This window comes from Ipomoea nil, unplaced genomic scaffold, assembly GCF_001879475.1.
Source record: "Ipomoea nil cultivar Tokyo-kokei standard unplaced genomic scaffold, Asagao_1.1 scaffold2159, whole genome shotgun sequence".
Taxonomy (NCBI): Eukaryota; Viridiplantae; Streptophyta; class Magnoliopsida; order Solanales; family Convolvulaceae; genus Ipomoea; species Ipomoea nil.
This window is the reverse complement of record NW_017618587.1, coordinates 4,466,384-4,491,649: the sequence shown is the minus strand read 5'-3', so window position 1 is coordinate 4,491,649 and position 25,266 is coordinate 4,466,384. Positions and strand designations below refer to the sequence as shown.

Below are 25,266 nucleotides of genomic sequence, written 5' to 3'. Positions count from 1 at the left end.
GCAAACACTGTTGCCTCCGAGGTTTAAACATTGGTCTCTTCTCTCAAATACTGCCCACTAAACCATTGAGTTAAATCTGTGCGGATAGTTATTCTAATTTCTTTAATCACAATTCACTTAAACTTGTTTTACAAAAATGCAATCCCCAAAATGCAGCAAGCGGAGTAAAATGGGAGGGGTAAAAGATAAGGGGAATCCGAATCGCAGGAAGGACGTAGGCGGACCTCCGTAAACTCAGGGCGACGTGGCAAGCTGCCGCGACGGTTTTGAATATTGTGATCGCCATCTTATTTTGAAAACTTCTTGTGGGTGGCTGGGTACGTTGGTTTGGCTTTTATGAGCAGGAAGACGTGGGCCCAAACCCAAAGCTGAAAACACTCAAGTATTTCTACAATTTTGTATTTCCCATTTTGATTTTCCGTTATCTTTTCTTTTTTTTTTTTTGGTCATATTGCTTCAAGATTCTGCACTTCTGCAGCGTACAGACTATTTATTTGTACGAAACTTACAATGAGATAAATCGCGACAATTTAATTCACAATAAGAAATTTTAATGATATTTGCTATTACATTAAATTTATTTGTACCAGGAGAAAAAAGGGAATAATAAGTAAGAATATATGCATTGTTTGATATATTTTGATTATAACGTTATTTTATGTTAGTATATGAATGATGGCAATTTATATCCTACACCACGGCGCGCGTTGCACTATGCGCCCAGATGCAAAACGACGTCGTTTTAATTTTTTATTTTTTTTGAAATTTCTCACCCAAGTGAATGGCAGTAGTTTTTTCTTTAAAAAAAACCCGTTGTTCAAGAATGTACATAATGTTATACTAGAATACACATAATGTTATACATGAATGTACATAATTATATAACAAAATATACATACTCTTTTTAAAAGATAATACACATAATCTAACATAATACATAATAAACATAAACTTTTAACATAATACACATCAACTCTTAACATAATACACACAAATTTTCTGATTCGGATGTACATAATTGTATAAAAAGAATGTACATAATTGTATAAAAAAATATACATAACTGTATGAACCAATACACATAACGTTGTGAACAAATACATATAATCTCAGTAACTTCCTACCGCGCCTCCCAACACTACCCAAAACAACGTCGTTTTGGGAGGCGCACGACGCACAGTGCTATGTGCGCCGTGGTGTAGGATATAACGATTGATGAATGATATAACCGTTGCTGTTGCATAGTAATGGGCCTGATGGTTGCTGACCTGCCTGCAAATCTGCAAAATTGAGTCTTCCAAAATATAATGATATTTCCTTTATATATATATATATATATATATATATATATATATATATATATATATTTATTTATTTATTTACATATTATTGCCTTTTTTTGAAAGCAAAGGTAAAGTCATATATTAATGAATGAACAAAGCAATAGAGTCAAGGAGGGACGGAGTCCCAAAACATAGAATGATCTTGATCAAAAGTATGAGCATGTAAATTAATTGATCTAAAAATAACACTTAACGAGCAATGATTAAATAAGGACATTAACGTTCTACATTGGTCCACAAAGACCCTAACATAGGACAAGATAGTCGTGGAGGCCAAGTGTAAAGAACTTTGTAACTTTGAGCAATCTATTAGAAGATCCACATCCATCACGTTCTGTTCCTTGAGCCAAGCTAGATAAAACTTCCTTGCACGCGAGTGCCTCTGCCATAAGCAGTGAAAAGCAACCGCTTGCCATTTGTATTGCCGTGACCTTTAAGTGACGGAGTAAATTATGGTAACTCATATTCTTACCTCTTTATATATATATATATATATATATATATATATATATATATATATATATATATATATACACACACACACACACACATAATTGTGATAAAATGAAAACAAAACTTCTCATGAGAAGTGTTGACTAATTTGAATCTTCCATCTTGAAGGATCAATGGTTAGAAAATAAAGAACAAAAATGACAGGTCAATTTCATAAATATTACAAACTTTATAACTTTTCAATATTGATGAAATTGATCATGCCCTCTCTCTCTCTCTCCCTCTGCTGTAAACACAAAAATCAAAATTGTATATATATAACAAAATCGAGTTACAATGTGTATAATTCAAAATTAACGTCAAGAAAGCACTCTGCAAGGCTTAAATGTCTTCAAGGTGTACCAATCTGGCCAACACTTTGCCCCTTAAATGGAAGTGTACCAATATGACTAGCAATTTGCCCCTTAAATGGGCCAGGACGGTGCGAACGAGGATTAGTCTAAGTATGGTACGGGCTTAAAGGTGCATCATACAGTTAGAGCCTGCTTAGGACACCTCGTGGTCTAACAAAAAAAAAAAAAAAAAAAAAAAAGTCTTCAAGGTGTCTTCAACTCTTCAAGTGTGCCTTCAAGGTGCTCTCAAATATTCAAGTTGTGATTCAAGGCGTCAAATGAGGGCTCTATTTATAGTGAAAAATGTAACCTCTCATCCCCATCCCTCAATAAACCCCTCTTAATATTTATCCATTAAATATTTAATTATTTATGATAAATACTAAGAATTTTATCTAGAATGAGCATTATTGCCATAATCATGTCTAGGTTCAAGATTCTATCACTTAATTTAAATTAAATTATAATTATTAAATTCAAATATAATAAAACTATATTTAATTATAATAATTATTAATTTCAAATATAAATTGGGTTTGGAATTTGGATCAATTAATTAATTCAATAATCCAAAGTCAAAACTATTGGGCTAATTAAATTAATCCAATCATCATGGCTCAATCAATTAAATTGATCCAATAATAAACTTCGAAATTGAGTTCAATAATGATTTAATTGGCCCATTTGTCGGATTCAAATTTTCTGTGTCTACCCACACTTCTCACGCGAAGTCTTATTATCATTGGAGTAATCTCATATATAATTCATTAATTTGAAAATTAATCAACTTATTTTTGTATCTATTTATTTTTTAAAACATTGTACGGAGTATATAACTTGTAAGCTTAGCCTATTGTTTTTAATAAAACTGATAATATAATTTTAAAATATTTAAATTTAATTCGCCATATTTATTAATGATATAAAAAAAATTAAACTCAATTTTCACAATACACTCAAACCTAGTATGCTTAACTATGAAGTATGTTAAACAAAGTAAAATGTGCATGCATTAAATGAGTATAGTATTATTGGTCTATAAATGATATTTTAGAATCGACAAAACAATAACATAAACAAACAAACAAAAAAAAGAATCGCATACTAATAAAATCAACATCAATTATTGTAATATGGATTCTTATAGTAGTGTTATACTGTTATATATGATACTGTTATATATGACGATGAAAAGGCATTACTTTTAAGAATATTTAATTTGACATAATAAAGCATAAAGTACTACTACGTATTTTTTTTATACCTTTTAAAAGAAAAATAATAATCTTTTGATGTAAAAAGATTGTTTCATGGAATAAACTTTAATAGCATTTTTGTTATTTAGACTATCTCCAAGCTAGAGTTAAATTTTTTGGATGATTTTTTTTCATGCCAAGTATGAAAGAGAGTGAAGAGGAAAAAAAATATTATAACAAAAAAGAGAGAAAAAACAAATCACATTTACGTGCCTAGATAGTGCGTGCATTGCACCCAAAGTGCATCTGGTACGACAACTAAGCATAAAAATATGCAAACTTTTAAAAAAAAAAACTATTATTGAAGTTGGTCTTACTTTTTTTTGTTGAAAGTTACTAGCTCGATTACCAATACACCTCTATTGAGGCTTGAACTCATAATCTTCCAAATGGAAGTCCAACCCGGGTACCATTAAACCACATAGTCCTGGTGAAGTTGGTCTTACTTAAAAGTTTGCAGTTCTCTTAAAAAAAAAAAAAAAAAAAAAAGAGTTTACAGTTAAGTCTTCAATTGTACGTTTTGGGTAAAGAATGCCTTACTATTCTAGTCGGTAAATGATTATAAAGAGACAAACTAACATAGGTTAGCTCTAGTAGACCGATTTAAACATAAAAAAGTCACACAATAAGTCAAACTTGGAACCATTTTCGCTAGCATCTTTTGTTTTTTGCCTGCATTCCTTTTTACTGTGCTTTATTTTTTGAAGCTTTGGGGAAAAAGTTGCATAATTTAAGAAAACAGAATGCATTCTTAAAGCTCTGCGGAAAAGTATGGAGCACTATAGAATTTGAAAGAGAGAGTACGTACTGTAGCCGTGTGTGGGCATTAACTAGTGTTTGATCAAAGGAATCTTCACTGTTCTTCGTAGAAGATAAGGTAGTGGAGTCTTCAATCCTTAATTTGCATAATTGGTCTTGATTAAAAAGTGTCTGATTATCAAAAAATTACAGTATTATACTTTTGATTATAATCAAAGATCTCTAAGTCAGAATCCGAACTAGACTAACACGTGTCAAGCTGTTGCCTGCCTGGAATTGTGTTGCATATATGAATAATGCTTTCAAGCACGCTGAAATGATTCTGATCTCACGTTGGTTATTATTGGCATCACTGCACTACTGCTTCAATTTCTGGGAAAACAATATCGACATTATTCAAGTTTCATCACAATATAATGTTGTTGAATGACAATATATGCAGGCTAGCTAGTCATGGATTAAACAAAACATAAACTTCAACATCTCTTTCTGCAGTTATTTTCACTTACATAAGATTATTGTAGAGTAGAATGTTAGTTTCAGAGTGTATATTTATAGGGATTGGAAAAGAACATTGCAGTCTGCAGAGATGAAATAGCTAAGGGCCAAGTGTGTGGCTATAGTTTATACAATATTATCCAATATATAAATGGGATGGGAGGCAATTAACACCAAGAATGTATGAGAGATTAGAGGAATCTATGTATCACCAACCAATTAATTAGATTAAAGAGTTTAAGTGCATGATTAAGGCCAACATAATGATGTGATAAATGGGCTGGTAGCCTGGTAGGTCAACCAACTCCAAGCTATTGTGTAGGTGCTTCAATTAAAGTCATTGTGTAGACTTAACTACCTTAACAAGTTCATCCTAACATGCCATTGAATTGACAAAGTAATACTATGATTATCCTAGACAATTAGACGTAATGATTGTTTACAAGTCTAGATACTATCATGAGCGGAGCTACAGTGGGAGCAGTGGAGGCAACTGCCCCCTCTCCCTCACTCCCACCTAGAGTTGTCAATACGGGCTGGCGGGCTAAAAAGGCCCACTCCTAAACGGGCTTGGATTTGGCAGGCCCGGACCGCCTCGCCAATAACCCGCGGGCTAGGCGGGCCCCCGCCCAAATCCCATAATCCCATCTTTTAAAAAAAAAATAAAAATTCATCATCCTGTTTTTTCTGAATTTCTAAATCTTCTTTCTGTTTTTAGCTCAATATTTGAGAATTGTTAAATCTATACTGGTGCTTTTTGTTTCTAAGTCTAGATCTGTACCAAGAAACAGTATCCTATTAATGCACAAGAAGCAGGTGGAACATATCTTAGGAGTTATAATAAGCTTAAATAAAAGTGTCAACTAAAATTGTTACCTGATGTGGCGCCGTGAGTGATGTCTACTGGACTGTTGGTGGCCTGGTGGGCGGTGGCGGAATGGCGGACTGGCGATAGCAACTAGCGGAGTAGCGGACGCCGGTGGTGGAAGAAGGGCGAACTGGTGGAGGCGGTGGCGGACTGGCGGTGGGCCGGTGGCCGGAGTCTGCGCCTGCGAATCTGCGATGCGGTCCCGGTCAAGCGGATTGCGATTTGCGGAAGACGGGAAGAGTGAAGACGGGATTGTGGATTTGTGGCGAGAATGCGAGATGTAGATCTAGGGTTTGCGGTTTTGTGGCAGAAATAGACTAAAATATCTAAAATAGCTCTATAACTCTATTATATTTTATATATATAAAAAAAAAAAAAAAATGGCGGGCAAGCCCGCGGGCCTAAGCCGGGCGGGCCAAAAAGGCTCGCTCCTAAAACGGTCTTGTAATTTCGAAACCCGCCCCCTACCTAAGTAGGCGGCGGGACGGGGCGGGCCGGCGAGCTGAGCCCGTTTTGACGGCTCTACTCCCACCCCTATATAACATTTGCATATATACAAACTCTAGTTGTATTGACTTGTAAATCTGATTGATAGATTAACTAAATCTTATAAGTCAAAATGATACGACTTCTCATTTGCTCATATAATATTTAATATTTTCAGTATACTATGTATAATAACTCCTCACATTCTTGATAAGACAAGTTTTTCCATCACCAAGAGCATCTCCATCAGTGGAGTTTGTTCAGTTTTTGAGGAGATATAAGCTTATTTGGAAGAGAAAGAGTGAGGGGAGAAAAACTTTGGGGTCTTCCTACTAATAGTTGGTTTTTATCTGTACAGTGGGTCCACCAAAGCTGAAAAGTTACTCTGTTTGTCGTGTGAGGCGAATTGCAAGCGCCTAACCTGATGCATGCACTCCTCGCGCCTGCTGGGGGAATAATTTCCTTATTTTTTTTCCATTCATTTTTATCTTTCTAATATTCTCTTTTGTAAACTCTTCAAAATCTATAACTATTAGGGTGTGTTTGGTTGGTGGGTTTTGCCCATACGAATGGGTATGAAAGTGATTGTTGTTGTTTGGTTGATAGGTTTTTAAAACACTACTATGAGTTTCGAATACCCCATCAATTGAAAAACCCATACCCAAATACAATAAGGGTTTCATTCCCTTATTCATTCTCAAGCATTACTATTAGTAACCATTCCCATTCCACCCTACTACCAAACATGTTAAATACTTTCACCAAAACTCATTACCATTACGAAGTATTTGATATTCATTCCGATTCTGATTCCTATGTGCAAACCAAACACACTCTCAGAGATGTCGTTACTCTTGTGATTTGTCATACATACAACTAAAAAAAAAAAATCCAAATCCCACCATTTTGTTTGCAATCATTTCTTCTTTGTTGGCTTAATTATTGTTGAGCCGTAAGGACAATTGAAGGGCTGCAATCACAAGAGGAGGAGAAGCCATTTTTGATGGATGAGCATTAAGCAGAGCAGAGGTGTTACATCAATGGATCACAAAAGACATGATTTACACCCCCCAAGGCGTCCCCCCACTCCCTCACCTCATCATTCCCATGTCCCAATGCTCCCCTTAACCTCAACACAATCCAAACGCCTTAAATTCTTGATTACGACAACCTTAATTCTCATTAACTCCCTTCATCACCTACCTAACTCCAAAAGTCAAACATTTCTTCATGATTCTTGATTTCTTTGTTTCATCCCCAACCACACTGCTCTCACTATCCCACACTCTGTCACCTGCTTCCTTGTAAAAGCAATGTGAAACCCAAAAATGCAATCTTTTTTATGTCTTATACTTAAGTGATGGAAGTACTAGGTAATAATAATCACACTAAAGAGAGAGAGCTAGCTAGGACTATAACTATCATTCTCTATTTCTCTCTCACACCATAGTTAAAAATCTCTTTCTCTTTCACTTTCACTTTCCACCCAGCTTTTTCTCTCTGCTCCCCCTTCCATGTTTGTCTAAACCCTAGATCTGTCCCCCTCTTAGGTAGTAGTGAGTAATATACCCAACAATCCTTCACACAGACACGCTTTTGCGCTCTCTCCCCATACATACAGTTATCTATCAGTATCTATTTCTGTGTGTTCACGACTGATATCTTGTTATCTCTTTTCTTGCAGCTTTTTGGTGTGAAGTGGAAAGGAGAAAGGAGAAAGGGATAAAGTTGAGATTTTTTTTCTTCTTGGGTGGGCGGGCGGGTGGGAAATGAGTGGGACTTCGACATCGGTGTCGGGGGGCGCCGTGGGGTATGGGTATGGGGGTTTCCGTCCGCCGTTCACGGCGGTGCAGTGGCAGGAGCTGGAGCACCAAGCTATGATATACAAGTACCTGGTGGCCGGTGTCCCCGTGCCTCCTGACCTCGTTGTCCCCATTCGCCGGAGCTTCGAAGCTCTCTCCTCTCGATTCTTCCATCATCCCACCTGTATTGTCCCTCTCTCACTCTTTTCTTAATCCCTACATTTGCATATTGTTCTTGCTCTTTTTAGTTATCTAGTAGACTCAAATCTTGTCTTCTTTATTTACTATCATTGTTTTCGATTCTTGTTCTTGTTTATCTTAAAAAACACTTCTTTATGGTCATTTTAGGAGAGACATTTATATTAGAGGATGTTGGACGTAGACACATTGCTGAATCACGTAAATCTTATTTCTTTATTTTCTGTCATTGTTTTGGATTCTTGTTCTCGTTTATCTCAACAGGGTTCTTTGAGATTTGTTTTAGACAATGGGGATTTTAGGAGAGACATTTATGGCATATAGGATAAAGGGTATTTATTTTGTCTTTGATGATACTATGATAGCTTATAGCTAGTCTAATTTGAGGTTGGTATCTTCAATTTCTGACTTTCTGTAGTGATAGTTATAAAGGCTTAACTGAAGTGTTGCCAGAATATATGGAGTAGTTAGATGATAAAGACTTTCTTGATTTCTTGCTTGCAATTTTCTAAGTATTTGTTTCTATGTCCAGTGGGGTACTGTTCCTATTATGGGAAGAAATTTGATCCCGAGCCAGGGAGATGCCGAAGAACAGATGGGAAGAAGTGGAGGTGCTCTAAAGACGCATATCCCGACTCCAAATACTGTGAGCGCCACATGCACCGTGGCCGCAACCGTTCAAGAAAGCCTGTGGAATCTCAATCTGCTTCCCAACCATTGTCGACTGCCATGTCACACATTACTTCTGGGAGCAGTGCTACGAGTGGAAGTTTTCAGAGTACTGATCGAAGCTTCCAAAACATGCCATTATATTCAATCGCCAATTCGGAAGGTCTATGTTATGGAAGCCCCGCAACTGCAACTAAGCTGCAGATGGAGTGTGCTTCTTACGGGAGAGACAACAAGGACTTCTGGTACATCCCTTCCATTCCTTTTGGATTATTTCGTTGAAACACTTGCTCATCTTGTTGCTATATTATCTTTGATAATGACGATTTGCAGTTTGCTTAATTTTATACTTTATGATCAAACTTTGGTCCTAGTCATTATGTTATGAAGCAATTATTGTAACAAATTAGTGGTGGATAGGTAGGTAGGTAGGTAGGTAGGTGAACGTGGGTGGGGTGGGGTGCAAGTGTGGAAGCGACTTCAATGAAGTTTGTTAGTATTTGGATTGATAATCCCTTTCAGTAAGTAGCACTCGGGATTTCACACGTTTTGTACGGTCCTTTTATTGCAAGTTCGTGCAATATATGTGCATGCTCCTCTGAAAACGGCAAAAAAAAACAGATCTTTGATCTTTGATCTGAAGAAAATGAGGCCCCTCAGCAGATTGATACTTAGCTTGATATTTTGAGTTTAATGTGTTCAATAATGTTTTTGAGTTTCTCTTATGCCACATGAAATACTGTCTTTACCTGTTTTTTCTATTGGTTTGTGCCAATTTTTGTAAGCTGTGTTATTCTGATAACACGAGATCTCTGTTTTGCATTTGAAACACAGGTATACCCATGGAATGAACCCCAATGCAGATGAACACAATTTCCCGCCAGAAACATCTGCGAGTGTGGGGAGTCTGGGGATGGGGTCCAATATCGACAACGCATGGCCTCCCGTGCAGTTCCAAGTATCCTCCACTCCCATGCTGAAGCTGAAAAACGAGTCTCTGTTATTGGGTAGCTCATCGTCCAACGTGCATCTGCCTGGCGGTGTGTATGAGCCTATAGCCGATGCCACAATTCCAAAACAGCGACAACAGCATTGCTTATTTGGGAGTGACATCAATTCCCCCGGGACAGTAAAGCAGGAGCAACAGTCTATGCGTCCTTTCTTCAGTGAGTGGCCTGCAACCAAGGAGTCGTGGTCCAATCTTGATAGCGACGGATCAAACAAAACACAACTCTCGATATCCATCCCGGTCACCACCTCCGATTTCTCTCCAAGAAACGCCGGTTCCCAAAACGGTGAGTTAAACAGCGCCCTAACCAACCAACCCGCTTCTCCTATTAGTAACATGCCTAAGATTGCACATTAGTTACATTAGCCTCGATGGTGAGATGTCTTGAATTTTAAAGATCCAAAGGCCTGGTGGGTGAGGAATAACAACCACCTGCCAGTTAGGCGGAAGCAAAGATGAAGAATCAAGGAATGAGAAAACGTATATAATGCTGAAAGGTCACAATATATTTCTATAATTCTATGTTTCTAATGAAGAAATGTAGTACATATATATACAACCAGCTTGGTTGGGGTCTTACAGTTAGGGCTTTCTCAGGACACCTCATGGTCTGACCAATGCCTCTTACAATTAGGGCTTTCTCAGGACACCTCATGGTTTGACCAAAAATAGTACATATATATACAGACACATCACTGTTAATTTAAGCACCTATTCATAAACAGACACAACCGTATAGACAAACATAACCCTTTATTTTTCGACACTCTAACCTATACTTTCTTTCGATCTGTCTGGAATGCAGATGCCTGAGGTGAACAAGACAACGAGCACGACAGAAGCTCGAAGCAGTCAGTATGTGATCTTGTGCTGATGAATGAATGAATTTGCTCGCGTGATCTTTGTGTACGTTTTTCGGTGGCTGGAACATTAGCTGCATTATATATGTGTAAGGCTGTGTTGAACCACTGTAAAGCAAAACATGTTTCATTGTAAGAACTAATGGCAGCTTCATGTTTGCTGCCCAGAATAAATGTGTTACCAGGTAGTATGTAGCACTGTGGTGTTAGATTCTCAGGGGTTGTATTGTCAATTACTAGTATGGAAGCAAATGTGTAACATGTAATATGTCGTTGTATTAAGGCACAATTTGTGAGATTATAAGTTAAATAATCAAATTTTTATTAATTTGGTTGGATTTAGGCTTTGCACATGAAAGTCAATGTTGCTTTCTGAATCTAGTACCAATGAAGCGGATTACCAGTTTAATAAGTTTAATTTTTATGCCTTGTCACAATTATATATAACCATTTAAAATATGGTAAGACGGGATTGTCAGTTGGCCCAGTTTAAGCTGATTAGCTATAAGCAACTTAAGTTGGTTTAACATTTTATAATCTTTTATCGACTAAAATCACAAAGTGGACTTCACTCATAATACGCTTTCAAAGATAGAAAACAAGAATTTTAAATTTCTTCAATAAGCTTATTGAATATAATGATGGTTGAATATGCATATTTTGTATATCCAAAGTGAATTATTGAAGGTGGGCATCAATTTAATTTATGAAAATATTTATTGATTGCGTTAATCTGACCAATTTTCTTTCGGAGATTCCAATATGCATCACGTGTTATGGTGTACAATATTTTTGACAAATACTAGGAAATAGTAGGAATGTGTTGGCAAGAAGAATTTTGTCCAACTTACCAACTAATGAATAATTAGGGGACCATTATGTTTATTTATTTATTCATTAAAACTTTAGCCAAAAGGCCCCTAAATTTTAGTTAAAAGGACAATTAAATATTTAAACTTTGTCAAAATGAGTTAATAAACCTCATGAATCAGTAATGATCTGTTATAACATATCATTTTAATTCCGACTAAAAAAATCGGCAACCGGCGACGACTTGCCATCTACAGCAGAAGGCGACCAACTAGCTGCCTTCCGCCGGGGAAGGCGACCAGATTTGGTCGCCTCTCCAGTGGAGAATGCCCTAGTTGTCTCTCTAGTGGAGAAGACGACCAGTGGTCGCCTTCGCTAGGGAAGGCGGCCAGAAAGGTCGCCTTCTCCACAAGGTGACCGGACTGGTCGCTTTTCCACCGGAGAAGACGACTGGTCGTCTTCTACGGTAAAAAAGTCACCGGAAGTTGGTTTTAATGGTGGTCAAAGGTAGTCAACGTGATATTATTACCGGTAACTTATTGGTTACCCGTAAATCAGATCTATTTGACTCATTTTAATAAGTTTAAATATTTTTTTTTGAAAATCCAAAATTAAGTATTTAAATTTTGTTTAGAGACCTAATAACCCTTTTGACTAAAATTTAGTGGCCTATTTGACTCTCTTCTCTTATTTGAATTTTGATTACCTCCTATTCTCCTAAGTCCCAACACCATTTGATTTTAATATTACATTACCACTATATAGTTTTTGATTAGTGATTTTTATGGTGTCTTTTGACTTATGAAGGTGTCCACATGAATTCGAGGGTGTGTTTGGTTGGTGGGTTTTGTCCATAGGAATGGGTATGAAAGTGATTGTTGTTGTTTGGTTAATAGGTTTTTAGAACACTACTATGGGTTTCAAATACCCCATCAATTGAAAAACTCATACCCAAATACAATAAGGGTTTCATTCCCTTATTCATTCTTAACCACTACTATTAGTAACCATTCCCATTCCACCTTACTACCAAATATGTTAAATATTTTCACCAAAATCCATTACCATTACCAAGTATTTGATACCCATTCCGATTCTGATTCCTATGTGCAAACCAAACACACCCTGAGTTTTTCTTGTTTGGATTTGAATGGTGGCCACGTTAAAACATTTTGGTAAGATATTTTTAAGATAAAAGTCAAATTCAAATTAATTTCGCAATAGTGAATATATTAGTATTATATAAAAAAAGAATTATTATTATTATTATTTTTTTTACAAGAAGAGTCACATGGGATTCAACTCTAAGATATTTTCTCAATGAGAGCCACAAATATGCAATCTGAGCACATGCGTTTTGCATAATAATGCACTTTCACAATAGAATTTGAACTTAAAAATTTTGGTGTGTTAAAATGGGTGTTGTATAGTTGTCCCAACACTAGTAGAAACATTAAGGGCATGTTTGATTCATGAAGAATGTTTTCCTTGAATTTGAGAAAAACTAGATTTTCCTTTGTTTGGTTCATGTAAAATATTTTCTATGGAAAACAAATAAGACAATTATGTCCTCACCAATTTTTCTTAATTACCATTATTATTGCTGTTGATATTATTATGTAGGTGTATAATTGTCTTTATACTTACTATTCCTTACAATTCCAAACTCAACCAAACAATAGAATCGATATTCTCAGTAATTTATTTTTTACCAACCAAATAATGTAATTAATTTCTTTTCCATAGAATTTCAATTCTATTTCCCTTCAAATATTTTTTTCGCGAACCAAACAGGGCCTAAGGAGATAAATAAAGTCAAACATAGACACATAGTATAAGCACACCATATCGCAAACAATAAAAAGATAGCAGATGAACACCATACTTTATTTCAGTTCATATTCTTCATACTCAGAGGGGAAAACACTATAGTGTAAGAACCAAATTCACTATAACAAATTTAAAATACAAGATTTGTAAGTACTAGTTTACACTTTGGTAGAAACCCATTTACTATATGTAAACCTCAACCGAGTATCAATAAAAAATGAGTAGTTGCCGGAGCCTAATTCTCTCTCGTATCTGGTTTTTGACCGCTCAAATTTCTACACAATCACCGCCTCCGTGAAACAAGCGGATTGGAGGCGGCGTCCAATCGTCTTCCCCTACCGCCATCTCCAACTGCAGACAGCGTCCGCCTTCACCATCTTCTCGTTCATTCTCCGCCTTCACCACCGGTTACGTCTTGTCCCACTCCTCCATCTCCACCGATACTGGTGGTTACTCCTTTATTTTCGCATTGTTGTTTCCCATTGCTTTGTTTTACTGGTTTTATTTTCGTTTACTTGGCTAGCTCTTTTTTTATAAAACGTGAAACGATAAAACTGGTCATGACGTATGTGAATCTCATCGACAAACATGACAATGAAAAGAGACTCCTCTGAACTATGATATGCAGTTCATCCCTATGGAGATATTGTCAATGGATAACAGAATGGAAATAGATACTCAGGTAGTGTGCAAGACTATTCAACCAGTGTCTGTTTTGGATATGCTTGACCATATCATTAAAAAAGCTTTAAGTTCTTTCAAAGAATTTAACTTCAAATTTGTGAAACAGTATGTGAATCAAGTTTTCTATAACATTGCTAGAAAAGTTGTTTCTATGTCTGACTGTAAGAAATATTTAACCATTCCATCGATTTTTATTGTAAACGTTTCAGTCTATAATTAATGAATTAGCTACTTCATTTAAAAAAAAAAAAAAAAAAAACAACAAGGAGTTACTTACAAGAAGATCAAGTATAAAACAATTCTCCAAACTTTCAAAAGTGTTTTTGAATATTGAAAATCAACTCAACATCCTGCTATCTTTGTTGGACTGAGATCTTGAATCCTCTCAATAAAAGAAAGAGTTAATACTCAAAATGGTCCCTCAACTATGCTATAATTACCAATTTGGTCCTCAACTATCATTCTTACCCAATTAAGTCCTCAACTATGTAATTTTTACTCAATTAAGTCCTCAACTATACAATTCTTACACAATTTAGTCCTCAACTATACAATTTTTACCCAATTTAGTCCTCTGTATTAATTTGACTGTTTGTTGACTGTCAAAAGTCGAGATAAAATTATAATTTTACAAGATTTCTCCTTCCTCCATTTAGCAGCGCCAAACCATGCAGCAATACACTCCGATCAGATTTCGATCGTCAAAAAAACGTTAGAAATCAAATTCATGGGCTATCCGATGCATAACCACTACTTCGATACTGACAGGTTTAGAACCCAACCAGAGCTTATTGTTACATGGTTTGGCGCTGCTAAATGAGGAGGAAGGAGAAAACTTGTAAAATTACAACTTTATTTTCATTTTTGACAGTCAATAAACAGTCAAATTGACAAAAGACTAAATTGGATAAAAATTGTATAGTTGAGGACTTAATTGGGTAAGAATAATAGTCGATGACTAAATTGGTAATTACGACATAGTCGAGGGACTATTTTAGGTATTAACTCTAAAAGAAATTTTCTTTTCTTTTTACCAAAGACTTCTACGTTACCTTTCTTTTTTTTAAGGCAAACATTTCCTATTCTAACAAGTTTTTAATTCATTCTTTCCATGCTTTCACTCTCATCAATCACCTTCGTGGAACCCTACCATTTTGTTTTTAATCCTCAAAGCAATGCAATTACTCTGCTTTTCATATCGCTGTCACGGGTGTGGCTTTCCCGTTTGCGTTTCAGGTTAAGTTGCACTCATTAAAGGTATGATGCATTTTTGGTGCTGGAGTGCGTAGCTTACGAATTCTGAGAACTCATCTTTTTCTTCTATACGCTCTAGCCACATATCTAAAGAAGCTTTTGACTAAAATACAATGCAGGGGGCCAACCATCTTTTTTATTTCTTGATGTCTTGTACAATTGACAGCTAATAGGCATATTTTTTGCCTCTTTATGATGCTTTGTTATGTTTGTCCCACAAATGGTACTGTTTTGCTATATTTGAAAAGCTGATTGATGCAAATGATAATTGAGCTTAGTGAGGTTGCTAAAGCATGTTAGGTTGTTAGATAGACCTCTTATCTTCTGTGACAATTTACTGCTTTAATTTTGAGTGCTGCTTTTAACTTGATTTGCAGAACTCCATTGAGATTAAAGTTCAAGATTGATATTGGAATAGTGGGAACAATGCACATGGGGTGTGGGGGTTCGAATCCCACTAGGAACCTGGGGTTATTGGGAGATTTTGACCGATCAAAGGTGATGAATATCGTGCAGAGTGTACAGGCAAGGGGCAAGGGTTCTGGGGCTTAGAATTAGTCTGGCGTAAGCTGAGAAACTTAATGTATCAAAAAAAAAAAAAAAAAAAAAAATCTTCTACTGAGTGCTAGAGCATCTGCAATGCTGACTGTGGCATGTCTTCTAGTTTGTGATCCCCATTTGATTCCTAATCTTTATTAGTCATCAATTATTCATCTGAGTATTGGTTTATAACTTTGGCCAACCTGGCCATAGCCTTCTGATACTTTGTAATTGGCATATCTGCATCTGTAACTATGCTCAACATCTATGAGTTCCAGCTTGTGTATATGGAAATAAGTTTTCTGTTTTGCATATTTACTCTTCCATAGGGGGTTTAAAAAGGGCAGAACACCCTTTAAAAAGGAAAATGTGGATGAACAGTACCAAGTGTTCTTCTCATGTGCTCTTGTCCATTTGAAAAACAAAAATTTATTGTTGCATTGTTCTGTTTGGAGAATATTTCAATTTGAACACCAACTCCATTTTTCCAATTTTGTTTTCTATTTTTCTTTTCTGGAAAACTGGAAGATTTTCAATTTGTTGAATGCCCTAAACTTTTTTTTTTTTTTTTTTCAATCAATATATGCCTAGTTTCATATTTGATTTGTTTTTTCTTTTTTTTGGCCAAGATACTAAGATTTCAAATTAAATCTGGGTTCAATTCCTTTTGTCACAAGCATTTGGCATTTCTGCACCGTGAGACATCATTTCAAATAGTTCTGGCAGATGTCTAAAGATTTTTTTTTTTAAAATTCAAACAGATTTCTAGAGTAAAAATATCGTGCAATCAGATTTTTTTTTTTTTTTTTTCAAATTCATTGTTTTTATTAAAGCATGTGTAGTATGCAATTATTATATTTTGATATTTGAATGACATTCCTGGCATGGGGACATTATGCTTGAATTATTGAACTAAACATGTCAAATGAAAATTGAGAAGGAAAGAGAGAGAGAGAAGTCAGAGAACTAATAACAAAAAATGTGACATAAAGACTCTTTTGAAGATTAATTGGTGGCCATCTTTGTCAATGCAGAGGATTACTAAACCGCATGATTTGTGTAAAGAGCCTTGCTTAGATGATTGGATTTGTAATCGATCTCTTTATTGACTATGCAATGATATATTTTTCTGGTTAACACTTAACAGTGATGAAGAGTATCTCTATAGATGTACAGATCCATTATCATTTGTTCAAGATGAGTACACTTGTCTGCTTTATTCACTTGGATATATGATGACGTTAAATGCCCTTTAAAAGAAACTGAGCTCTTAATGGAATATCTATATATCATTATAGAAACAGATACACTGGTCACAAACTGTTGTGTGGTTCACTGTTATACACAATATTTTAAAAATATGCAGTACTGAGATTCACTTCATTCTTAGAAGTACGTTGCAATTAGGTATTAATTCATCCAAACTTATTGTTGGGCGGAGGCCGGTGAAGAGCCAGGTCACGAGTTTGAGTCCCAGCAGTGCTGGGGATTGTTGGGCGGAGACCGATGAAGGGCCAAGTCCAGCTCCAGGTGGCTAGGGGGATTGTGCGCCTTCGCTATGAGCTATAATTTTTGGCGTAGTGGTAAGCGCTTGATCCTAACACTTATCAATACAAACTAGTCAAAGTTGCATTTATTCTAAGAAAGAAGTGATAGTGTCACGATGTCACGTAATGAACTGTTGCTGAATTTTCACATTTCTGTCAATAACTTTGTCGTTTAAATCTTCAAGCAAGCAACTGCTGCTAAATACTAGTTAATTTATCTGTTTAATTTTTATTGGTTGTAAGGAAGGATTTGAATAGGTTGATTTTGATAAGTGCATCTTATGGTGTTGCTCCAATGTAACTATTTTCCTTTCACAGTGAGGTTAATACATTGAATAACCATTGAATGATTGATAGTTTGATACAATGATTTGAAGGAGGTTGGAGTTTCTTTTCGTGACAAATACAGGGAAATGAGAGTGGGTCCTGCATCATTGACAGCTCAACATGTAGAAACCTATCTAAAAATTATTTTCTCACTGTGATCTTCTTTCTATCTCGGTAAAGTGTAATACAAAAACAAGCTTTCTCTTAGACAGAGGTTTTTGAAGAGAAAAAATGGCAGAGGCTGCAGTGGAACTCTTGGTAGTGAGCATCACATACCTTCTCAGTAGGCCGGGGTTTCTGATTGGTGGAGTACGGCAAGAAATCTCCAAGATCAAACTTGAGCTCGAGAGCATGAGATGCTTCATAAAGGATGCTGAGAAATGCAAAAACGAAATTGAAGGTGTGTGTGTTTGGGCAGTACAAGTGAGGGACATAGCGTTTGAAGCGGAAGATGTTATAGACGAGTTCTTGTATCATGTAGATGGTATGAAGAAAAGTGGTTTTAAAGCTTTCTTACTCAGGGTGTTAAAGCTTCCAGAGGAACTCTGGATTACACACAGAACTGCCGTTGAGCTGAAAAAGATCAAAGGTGAGATCAAAGACATTGCGAAAAGAAGTAAGAGGTACGATCTTAGTCACATCGTGTCATCTTCAGAACCATCGAGTCACTCTCGCAGCCATGCACAAAACATCAGTGACTCGGCTTTCTTCATCGGGAGTGATGAGATTGTTGGACTCGATTCAGAAACAGACGAGTTGCTAACCTGGTTGGAGGGAGAAGAGGAACACCGCATTGTGATTTCTGTTGTGGGCATGGGGGGTTCAGGGAAGACAACTTTAGTTTCGAAAACCTACACCAGCCGTTCCATCAAGAGGAATTTCAACTGCTGTGCATGGGTGTCTGTCTCGAGGCATTACACGATAGAGGACTTGCTCAGAAGGATGGTAACTGAATTTTTCAATGGCGAGGATGAACCGGTCCCCAAAAAATTGAATTCCATGGATTACAAGCACTTGGTGGAGACGCTTGTCAAATTCTTGGAGCAAAAGAGGTATGTTGTAGTTTTGGATGATGTATGGAATATCAATTTTTGGAGACAAGTAAGTGTTGCTCTCCCTGATGATAAAAACCGAAGCAGAGTAATCATAACAACACGGAAGGAAGACATAGCATCTTATCCCTACGGGGCAGGTTGCCGTGTTTTCCATTCTCATCCTCTCTCAAAGAGCGATGCTTGGGCTCTCTTTTGTAGAAAGGCTTTTTGCAACGAGCATAATTGCAACTGTCCTGAAGAGCTAGAAGGCATAGGTCATACCTTGGTTGAAAAATGCGAGGGTTTGCCTCTTGCAATTGTTGCTCTAGGTGGTCTCATGGGTTCAAAAGATCCGTCAGAACGAAAATGGAGGGAAGTTTATAATGCCCTCAGCTGGCATATCAGCAACAACCCTTTGCTCGATGAGGTCAAAACCATTTTTCTATTGAGCTTCAATGACTTGCCTTATTATCTCAAGAACTGCTTTTTATACTGTTGCCTTTTCCCGATGGGAAGATGGGTCGGAGCTGGCAGACTAATGAGAATGTGGATGGCCGAAGGGTTTCTTGAAGAAAGAAGGGGTCTAATACCGGAGGAAGTAGGAAAAATCTATCTCAAAGAACTCATTTCTAGGAGCCTCCTTCAAGTTACAAAGCGCCATAGTTACTTAAGGCCGAAGATGTGTAAGCTTCATGATCTGATGTGGGAGCTGGCTCATTCATTATCGGAGCAGGAAAATTTCTTGTCAATCTGTGATCCAGAAAAACTCGAAGGAGAAATAAGAGCACGCCGCTTGTCTGTGCATGCCAGTGATGGAACGTTTCGCATGGGGGGTGATATGAAAAATGTGAGATCTTTTTCCGCGTTTGATGTTAAAGAGACTTTGGGTGATCTTTTACCGAGATTCAGACTATTAAGGGTCCTGGAATTGCCGGGTGCACAAATTCAGCATTTGCCCGATGTCATTGGTAATTTATTCAATCTGAGGTACTTGGGTCTGAGTGGAACTCATATCAAGGAACTGCCCAAATCTGTGGGTAGACTCAGGAACTTGTACACCCTCGACATTAGGAGAACGAACGTGAAGGCACTACCACAGGAAATCGACAAGTTGTTCTATTTGAGGCATTTACTTGTCTATAAAGAGATAGAAAAGGAATGTTTCACATATACTAAAGGAATGCAAGTTCCAGCTACCATATGCAAGCTAAAGAATCTTCAAGTTGTTAACTGCATTGAAGCAAATGCTGACATTATCAAGGGAATTGGGAAAATGAGTCAGCTTGTAAGGATCGGGCTTACAAATGTGAGAGAAACAGATAAGAAGGCTCTGTGTGCCTCAATCGAAAAACTCAAGTTTCTTCGACAGCTTCTACTAATGGTTGCTGAAGAGAATGAAAGTCTCCCAATCGATCACCTCTCTTCCACACCAACTAATTTCCGAAAGCTCACTTTGGTTGGGAAACTAAAAGATGTCCCCCATTGGTTCCCTTCACTGCGCAATATTATACATTTGCATTTGCATTGGAGCGGATTGACAGAGGATCCTGTACCCTACCTTTGCGAGCTTCAGTGTTTGGAACACCTTACTTTGGTCAATGCTTATAGCTCTGGCAAGGAACAACTATTCTTCAATTCTGGATTCCTAAAGCTCGAGGACTTACACCTTGCAGTTTTCCCTGATTTAGTAGAAATCGTATTCTCAAAGGGAGTGATGCCCAGGCTCGAATGCCTGAATATACATTCGTGTCCTAAACTGAACAAGGTGCCCCAAGGTATTGAATACCTTACCAGCCTTGAAGCACTGGACTTGAAAGGAGTTTCAGGAGAGTTCATACAACGTATTGGAGGCGATGGCATTGATCGTCCAAAGATCAGGCATATTCCATCCATCAAGTACCGTACTGAGACAGAATCTTGCCATTTGTAATATCGTGAATCCTTCTGTTGTTGGATCAGGTAATTGATTTTTTTTTTCTTTCCTGTTTATCTTTGCAGTATCCTAAGAAATTAAAACAATCACCTAGGCTCTAGTAAATAAATAAAATCACATACATGATGCACTTTAGTTTATGTCTTCTGTTCTGAGAAAATGGCAATGCTAGTTACTATAATGGGCACGTTTGGTTCGCGGGATAGGCCTTGAATGGCATAGCATTCCCAGTAATAGGTCTATTCTTTTGTTTGGTAAAAGTTTGTATTCCCAGGAACATTGTTCCTGGGAATGGCCCATTCCCCCTAAAGAGGGAATAGCTATTACTGGCCCCCCTGGTATTAACCTATTCCTGAGTCCTCAGGAATAGCTTTTTTTTTTTTTTTTTTTTTTTTTAAATTTTATTTTAGAACAGATAATGAAAATCTATTGTCAAAACTCAAAAGAGTATCATTCATCAATGTTATTGTACTGATCCTCCTTCACTTGCATTAAACTGAATGATATTACTGCAGATTTCTTAGCTATAACATGATCCATATACTGTAACACTGATAACAGATTGATCTATGAAAGCACATGAAAATTGCTTCTCTTATTTGTTTGGTTTGTCAGTGATTTCATTCAAGATCTGCAGACCCCAGAAGCTGGTTATTTGATCCTATTTGCTCCGGCAGCTGTAAAAATGTCAATTTTAGTGCACCCAAAATAAAAGCCTGGTCTGTATTGAATGCTCTTATTCCTATTGCCTTTCTCATTGTAATGCCCTAGTTTTGAGACTCTCGTTCGCATGTCATTCGATGAAGCTAGGATGTAATGCAACTGAGGGACTGGTCGTTCTTGAACGCCAGCGAGCTAGCTTGCTTGGACAATCTCCCGTAAGCCGAACATCTCATTTGCAACATTAGTTTCTGCTTTTTGTTTTAATGTTACCAAAGTGAAATTCACTTCCATATGTAATATGTTCCATTTGCCCAAGAACTGTTTTGATCTGTTTTCATCATTTGGTTAAGGTGTTGCCATATCATGGAACTAGTTTTTGTATTGATTAGTGGGTGCAATCTCATTGATGTCTGTTGTCTGCCAAGGATTGGTTCAATTTTACAGTCTTCATTGTTTCAATATGGATATTGCAAACTTTACAAGAAGTGGCAGACATGATAAAGCCAGAAGAAAAAAGCAACATGTAAAAGGAAAATGACAAGATTGGAATAATTTGAAGATTACACGAAAACAAATGACCAACTGCGTTTACTTCAATTCACTGTTTTTCATTTCTCTCATCTTCGGTTTTTGTTTTCCAAATGCACAAGTAACGTATTCTCTTCTTTGTTTATTCGAGGAAAATTTCTCCAGTAAACGGAGAAGTATGCCGGTGTGTTTTGAAAAAAGCCATTCAAATACTCATAACATGACAGTCAACAATGTCATCGCGCTATCCATCTTCTGAACCTGCAAGCACAAGACAAGCCCGTCAACTTCTCTATAGTTTTATCAAGTTTCTGAATAGGTGAAATGAGGATACAACTTTCATATAGTTACACTTTCAATGTCCATTGTAAAAATACCCATTCGATTGTAGACGATATTCACAATTATATATCTAGACTAGACTAGATGATAGTCTAAATACAAAGGAGTTAGTCAAAAAAAACACACTATTTCAGGGAGAGAATGAAGTTTTGCAAAAGGGCGTCCCGAGAACAACAAAACCTAACTTAGTTGGAACCTAATAATTGAGTGATAGCAGCTTAGGTTTAAGATTTGGTGCCATTTAGGCAGTCAGATTCTCATTAATACCAGTTCAAAAGTTTTCCAGAAAGGTGATAGTAAGAGAAAAACGAGCATAAAGATAGCCAAAATACCTAATAAGGGAATAATAAACACTTCAGAAGACATGACACTAGCAAAATCCTATTGAAAAGTATGTTCATCAGGATACTACCCTGCTACTCACAATTCCATACCTTCACTTTCATTCTTGCTATTCGTCTTCATTCGATCCAAAAGACCTTTTGTAAGCAAAAAACTTTGGGTTTTCAAGTCAGCGAAATCTATGGCATTCTTCAAAGAATCTTTCGCTGTTAAGGTAGAAAATGCCCCTCCTATTTTCTGCTGCAAACCAGAAATCTGTGGATCCAAGTTAAACCAACCCTCCCTGCCATCATTTCGGATGCTCAGTAGACCACTCGATCGAGCAACATCTAAAGCACCACTTCTCGTAGCCATGAATGCTACAAACAAAATACACACAAGGTTAGAAACACGAGGGGCAACCCCAACCAAGTTGCTCAAACTGTTGACTTGGTAACCATAAAATTACAAATTCAACTCCTAACAGGAGTGGCCGATTGGCCTTCTTGGTTTGAGTCGATCAGCTATGGACAATCTAGACTGGTTTACCCCCTTGATAGGATCAAAAGACAGGGTTTACCCAATGCACAAACTCGAATAGTGACTGCGGGTTTCTCTCGTCACTCCAGAAAAAATACAAACACATAATAAATGTTCCTACCAAGTACAACGCTTTCCTCCAGTAGAAACAACAGCACTATAACTCAAGAAATCAGTTGTTTACCATTTAAAGGAGCTGTGAAGAAGTCATTGGCAGGAAGCCCAATCCCTAATCCAGCCAGAGTGATTCCCACACTAAACCCGGCACCGCAGCCTGCTCCAACATAACCAATCACCTCAGGACCAAAACCAGGTCCCCATCCCACTCCACACCCAATTCCAATTCCAATCCCCCAGAAGGCTCCATAAGTTGGGTGCACTGGATTCCACCTTTCATATCTACGGAACACGCCCTTTATGATCATTTCTTATAGCACCTAAAGCCACACTTCATTACATTTACACACATAAGCAAAGGTATCGACTTGCCAAACACAGCAGACATGGAACTAAGTTTCATACATGCCATTCATAGACGATATACTGTTCAGATTAATTTCGGAAAATTTGATGAAATTGCTGGCATTTTAAGAGTATGGAACTTCGCTTCTATGTGTACATGGAAAACAAGAAGATATGATCATTTACCGTGAAATGGCGAATGGAAACTGAGGACTCACTGTTGGACTTAATCATCCTTTGGGGAGAGTATGTAAAGGGAGCTTTTGAAACCACTCATTTTGGAGCCAAGGAAGACCCGATTTTGATAGTGACCCAGAGCTTAATATCATCCTCCCATTGTTTTTAGGCTTTATCGGTGGATCCAGAAACAATTTTGGATAATATTAGGGTTTAACATCCGCCCCAAGGCCCCCAACTATAGATAATGATAATGTATGATAAAATCAATCTATATGGGTCAGTAAACGACTCATCTTGAGACACTTTTATTTGTAATAGTTAGGGATGGCAATGTGTCCCGTCCCCGACGGGGATTCCCGATCCCTGCCTCGATAAAGATGGGGATAGGGAAAATTTTTGGAAAACAGGGACGGGGATGGAGAATATATGTGTTTTCCCGCTGGGGACGGGGATATCCCTCCCCGCCCTGCCCCGTCCCCGAATATATATATATAAAAGTAATGAGTAATGTCTCCATATCTCTGACAGTATAATACTAGCAGTATAGTATTAATATATGTATATATATATATAGGTAATATAAGGGGCAGTAATGTCGTCACTGTATATTTATATATATAACTAATACCGAGGGGGTATACTATATATATACAGACTTAGTATTTTAAATTTTAATATTAGGAATTGGATTTTAATTTTTTTATTATTAAAAATTATAAATATTTAACATTTTAACTAGGAGTTGATGGGGAATGGGGAATCCCCGTCCCCGCTTAATTCCCCGCGGGGACGAGGATGGGGAGTGTCTCCAATTCCCCGGCGGGGATGGGGACAAGGTCGCGGGGACGGGGAGGGGACTATACTCCCCGCCACCACCCCACCCCGTTGCTATCCCTAGTAATAGTTCGATAGAACCAATTAAAACTGTTTATAGACTTTTTATTATTTAAATCAATAACTCGACAACTTAAATTGGTCCTTTACTGAGCGACTTTTGAATGACAAGACTCATGCGATATTAATATATTGTAAATTTGTAACCAAACTGGATGCACTCGAATACAACTCAATATAAAAATGTAATCTTTAATTATTATTGTTGGTTTTAGGGTTTTTGAGCTCAGGGAGGTCCAACTCAATCTTAGTTGGTGGATTCACCTTTCTTAATAAGGTTACTAAAATAGAAGAAGTATTTACGTGAAAACCGAAAGGTGAAAACCACGGGCTTTTTTGGGCGGTGCCAAGCCTAAATTCACTATTATGTAGGATTGTTTGTACAAGTTGTATGGCTATTTTGTATATAGAAATATTGTGTAGGGAAAGAGCTATACTTTGTATATAGAGAGGGAGTCTTCCTTTTGATCTTCTTGTTGGGAAAGTGGTAGAGTCTTCCTGCTTAGATGAGTGGAGAGTGGTTGTGGAAGAGTGTCTTCTCTTTGGGAGAGTGATGGAGGTCTTCTTGTGGGCGAAAGAATAGTCTTCTCTTGCGTATGTGAATAGCCTTCTCTTGGGAGAGTGGTGTAGGAAGAATGACATGTCTTTCTATGAGCAAAATATTAGTAAGTGGGAGAATACTCCTTGGCAGAGTCCTCCCATGTGTAGATGAATGAGATCCCCTTTTCCTTGTGCTCATCCCTTTTTATAGCTAGCATAAGCTGCTAATTGATTGAGTTAATTA

The 25,266-nt window shown here is 37.2% G+C and overlaps 3 protein-coding genes across 7 annotated transcripts; 2 read left to right on the top strand and 1 right to left on the bottom strand.

The window, feature by feature from the left end:
- Positions 1-7,333: 7,333 nt before the first annotated feature.
- Positions 7,334-10,940, top strand: LOC109149100 (growth-regulating factor 3-like). 3 transcript variants are annotated; one of them, XM_019296744.1, is made up of 5 exons: positions 7,334-7,428; positions 7,740-8,041; positions 8,588-8,969; positions 9,559-10,019; positions 10,539-10,940. In XM_019296744.1, the coding sequence occupies exons 2-5, from the start codon at positions 7,825-7,827 to the stop codon at positions 10,544-10,546; spliced, it is 1,068 nt and encodes a 355-aa protein (XP_019152289.1). In that variant the 5' UTR covers positions 7,334-7,428; positions 7,740-7,824; the 3' UTR covers positions 10,547-10,940. The 3 variants fall into 3 exon arrangements, with proteins under 3 accessions (XP_019152289.1, XP_019152288.1, XP_019152287.1); XM_019296743.1 differs by lacking the exon at positions 7,334-7,428 and adding an exon at positions 7,439-7,605; XM_019296742.1 differs by lacking the exon at positions 7,334-7,428 and having other exon boundaries at positions 7,439-8,041.
- A 4,154-nt stretch (positions 10,941-15,094) lies between these two features.
- LOC109149735 (disease resistance protein RPM1-like) lies at positions 15,095-21,626 on the top strand. Of its 2 annotated transcripts, XM_019297684.1 has the most exons (4): positions 15,095-15,174; positions 15,549-15,669; positions 16,746-20,578; positions 21,168-21,626. In XM_019297684.1, exon 3 carries the CDS (start codon positions 17,817-17,819, stop codon positions 20,547-20,549), a length of 2,733 nt encoding a protein of 910 aa, XP_019153229.1. In that variant the 5' UTR covers positions 15,095-15,174; positions 15,549-15,669; positions 16,746-17,816; the 3' UTR covers positions 20,550-20,578; positions 21,168-21,626. The 2 variants fall into 2 exon arrangements, with proteins under 2 accessions (XP_019153229.1, XP_019153230.1); XM_019297685.1 differs by lacking the exon at positions 15,095-15,174 and having other exon boundaries at positions 15,423-15,669.
- An 84-nt stretch (positions 21,627-21,710) lies between these two features.
- Positions 21,711-23,752, bottom strand: LOC109149736 (cadmium-induced protein AS8). 2 transcript variants are annotated; one of them, XM_019297687.1, is made up of 4 exons: positions 23,595-23,752; positions 23,131-23,394; positions 22,520-22,786; positions 21,711-22,004 (listed from the first exon to the last, which is right to left on the bottom strand). In XM_019297687.1, the coding sequence occupies exons 2-4, from the start codon at positions 23,369-23,371 to the stop codon at positions 21,988-21,990; spliced, it is 525 nt and encodes a 174-aa protein (XP_019153232.1). In that variant the 5' UTR covers positions 23,372-23,394; positions 23,595-23,752; the 3' UTR covers positions 21,711-21,987. The 2 variants fall into 2 exon arrangements, with proteins under 2 accessions (XP_019153232.1, XP_019153231.1); XM_019297686.1 differs by having other exon boundaries at positions 23,131-23,383.
- Between the last annotated feature and the right edge of the window lie 1,514 nt (positions 23,753-25,266).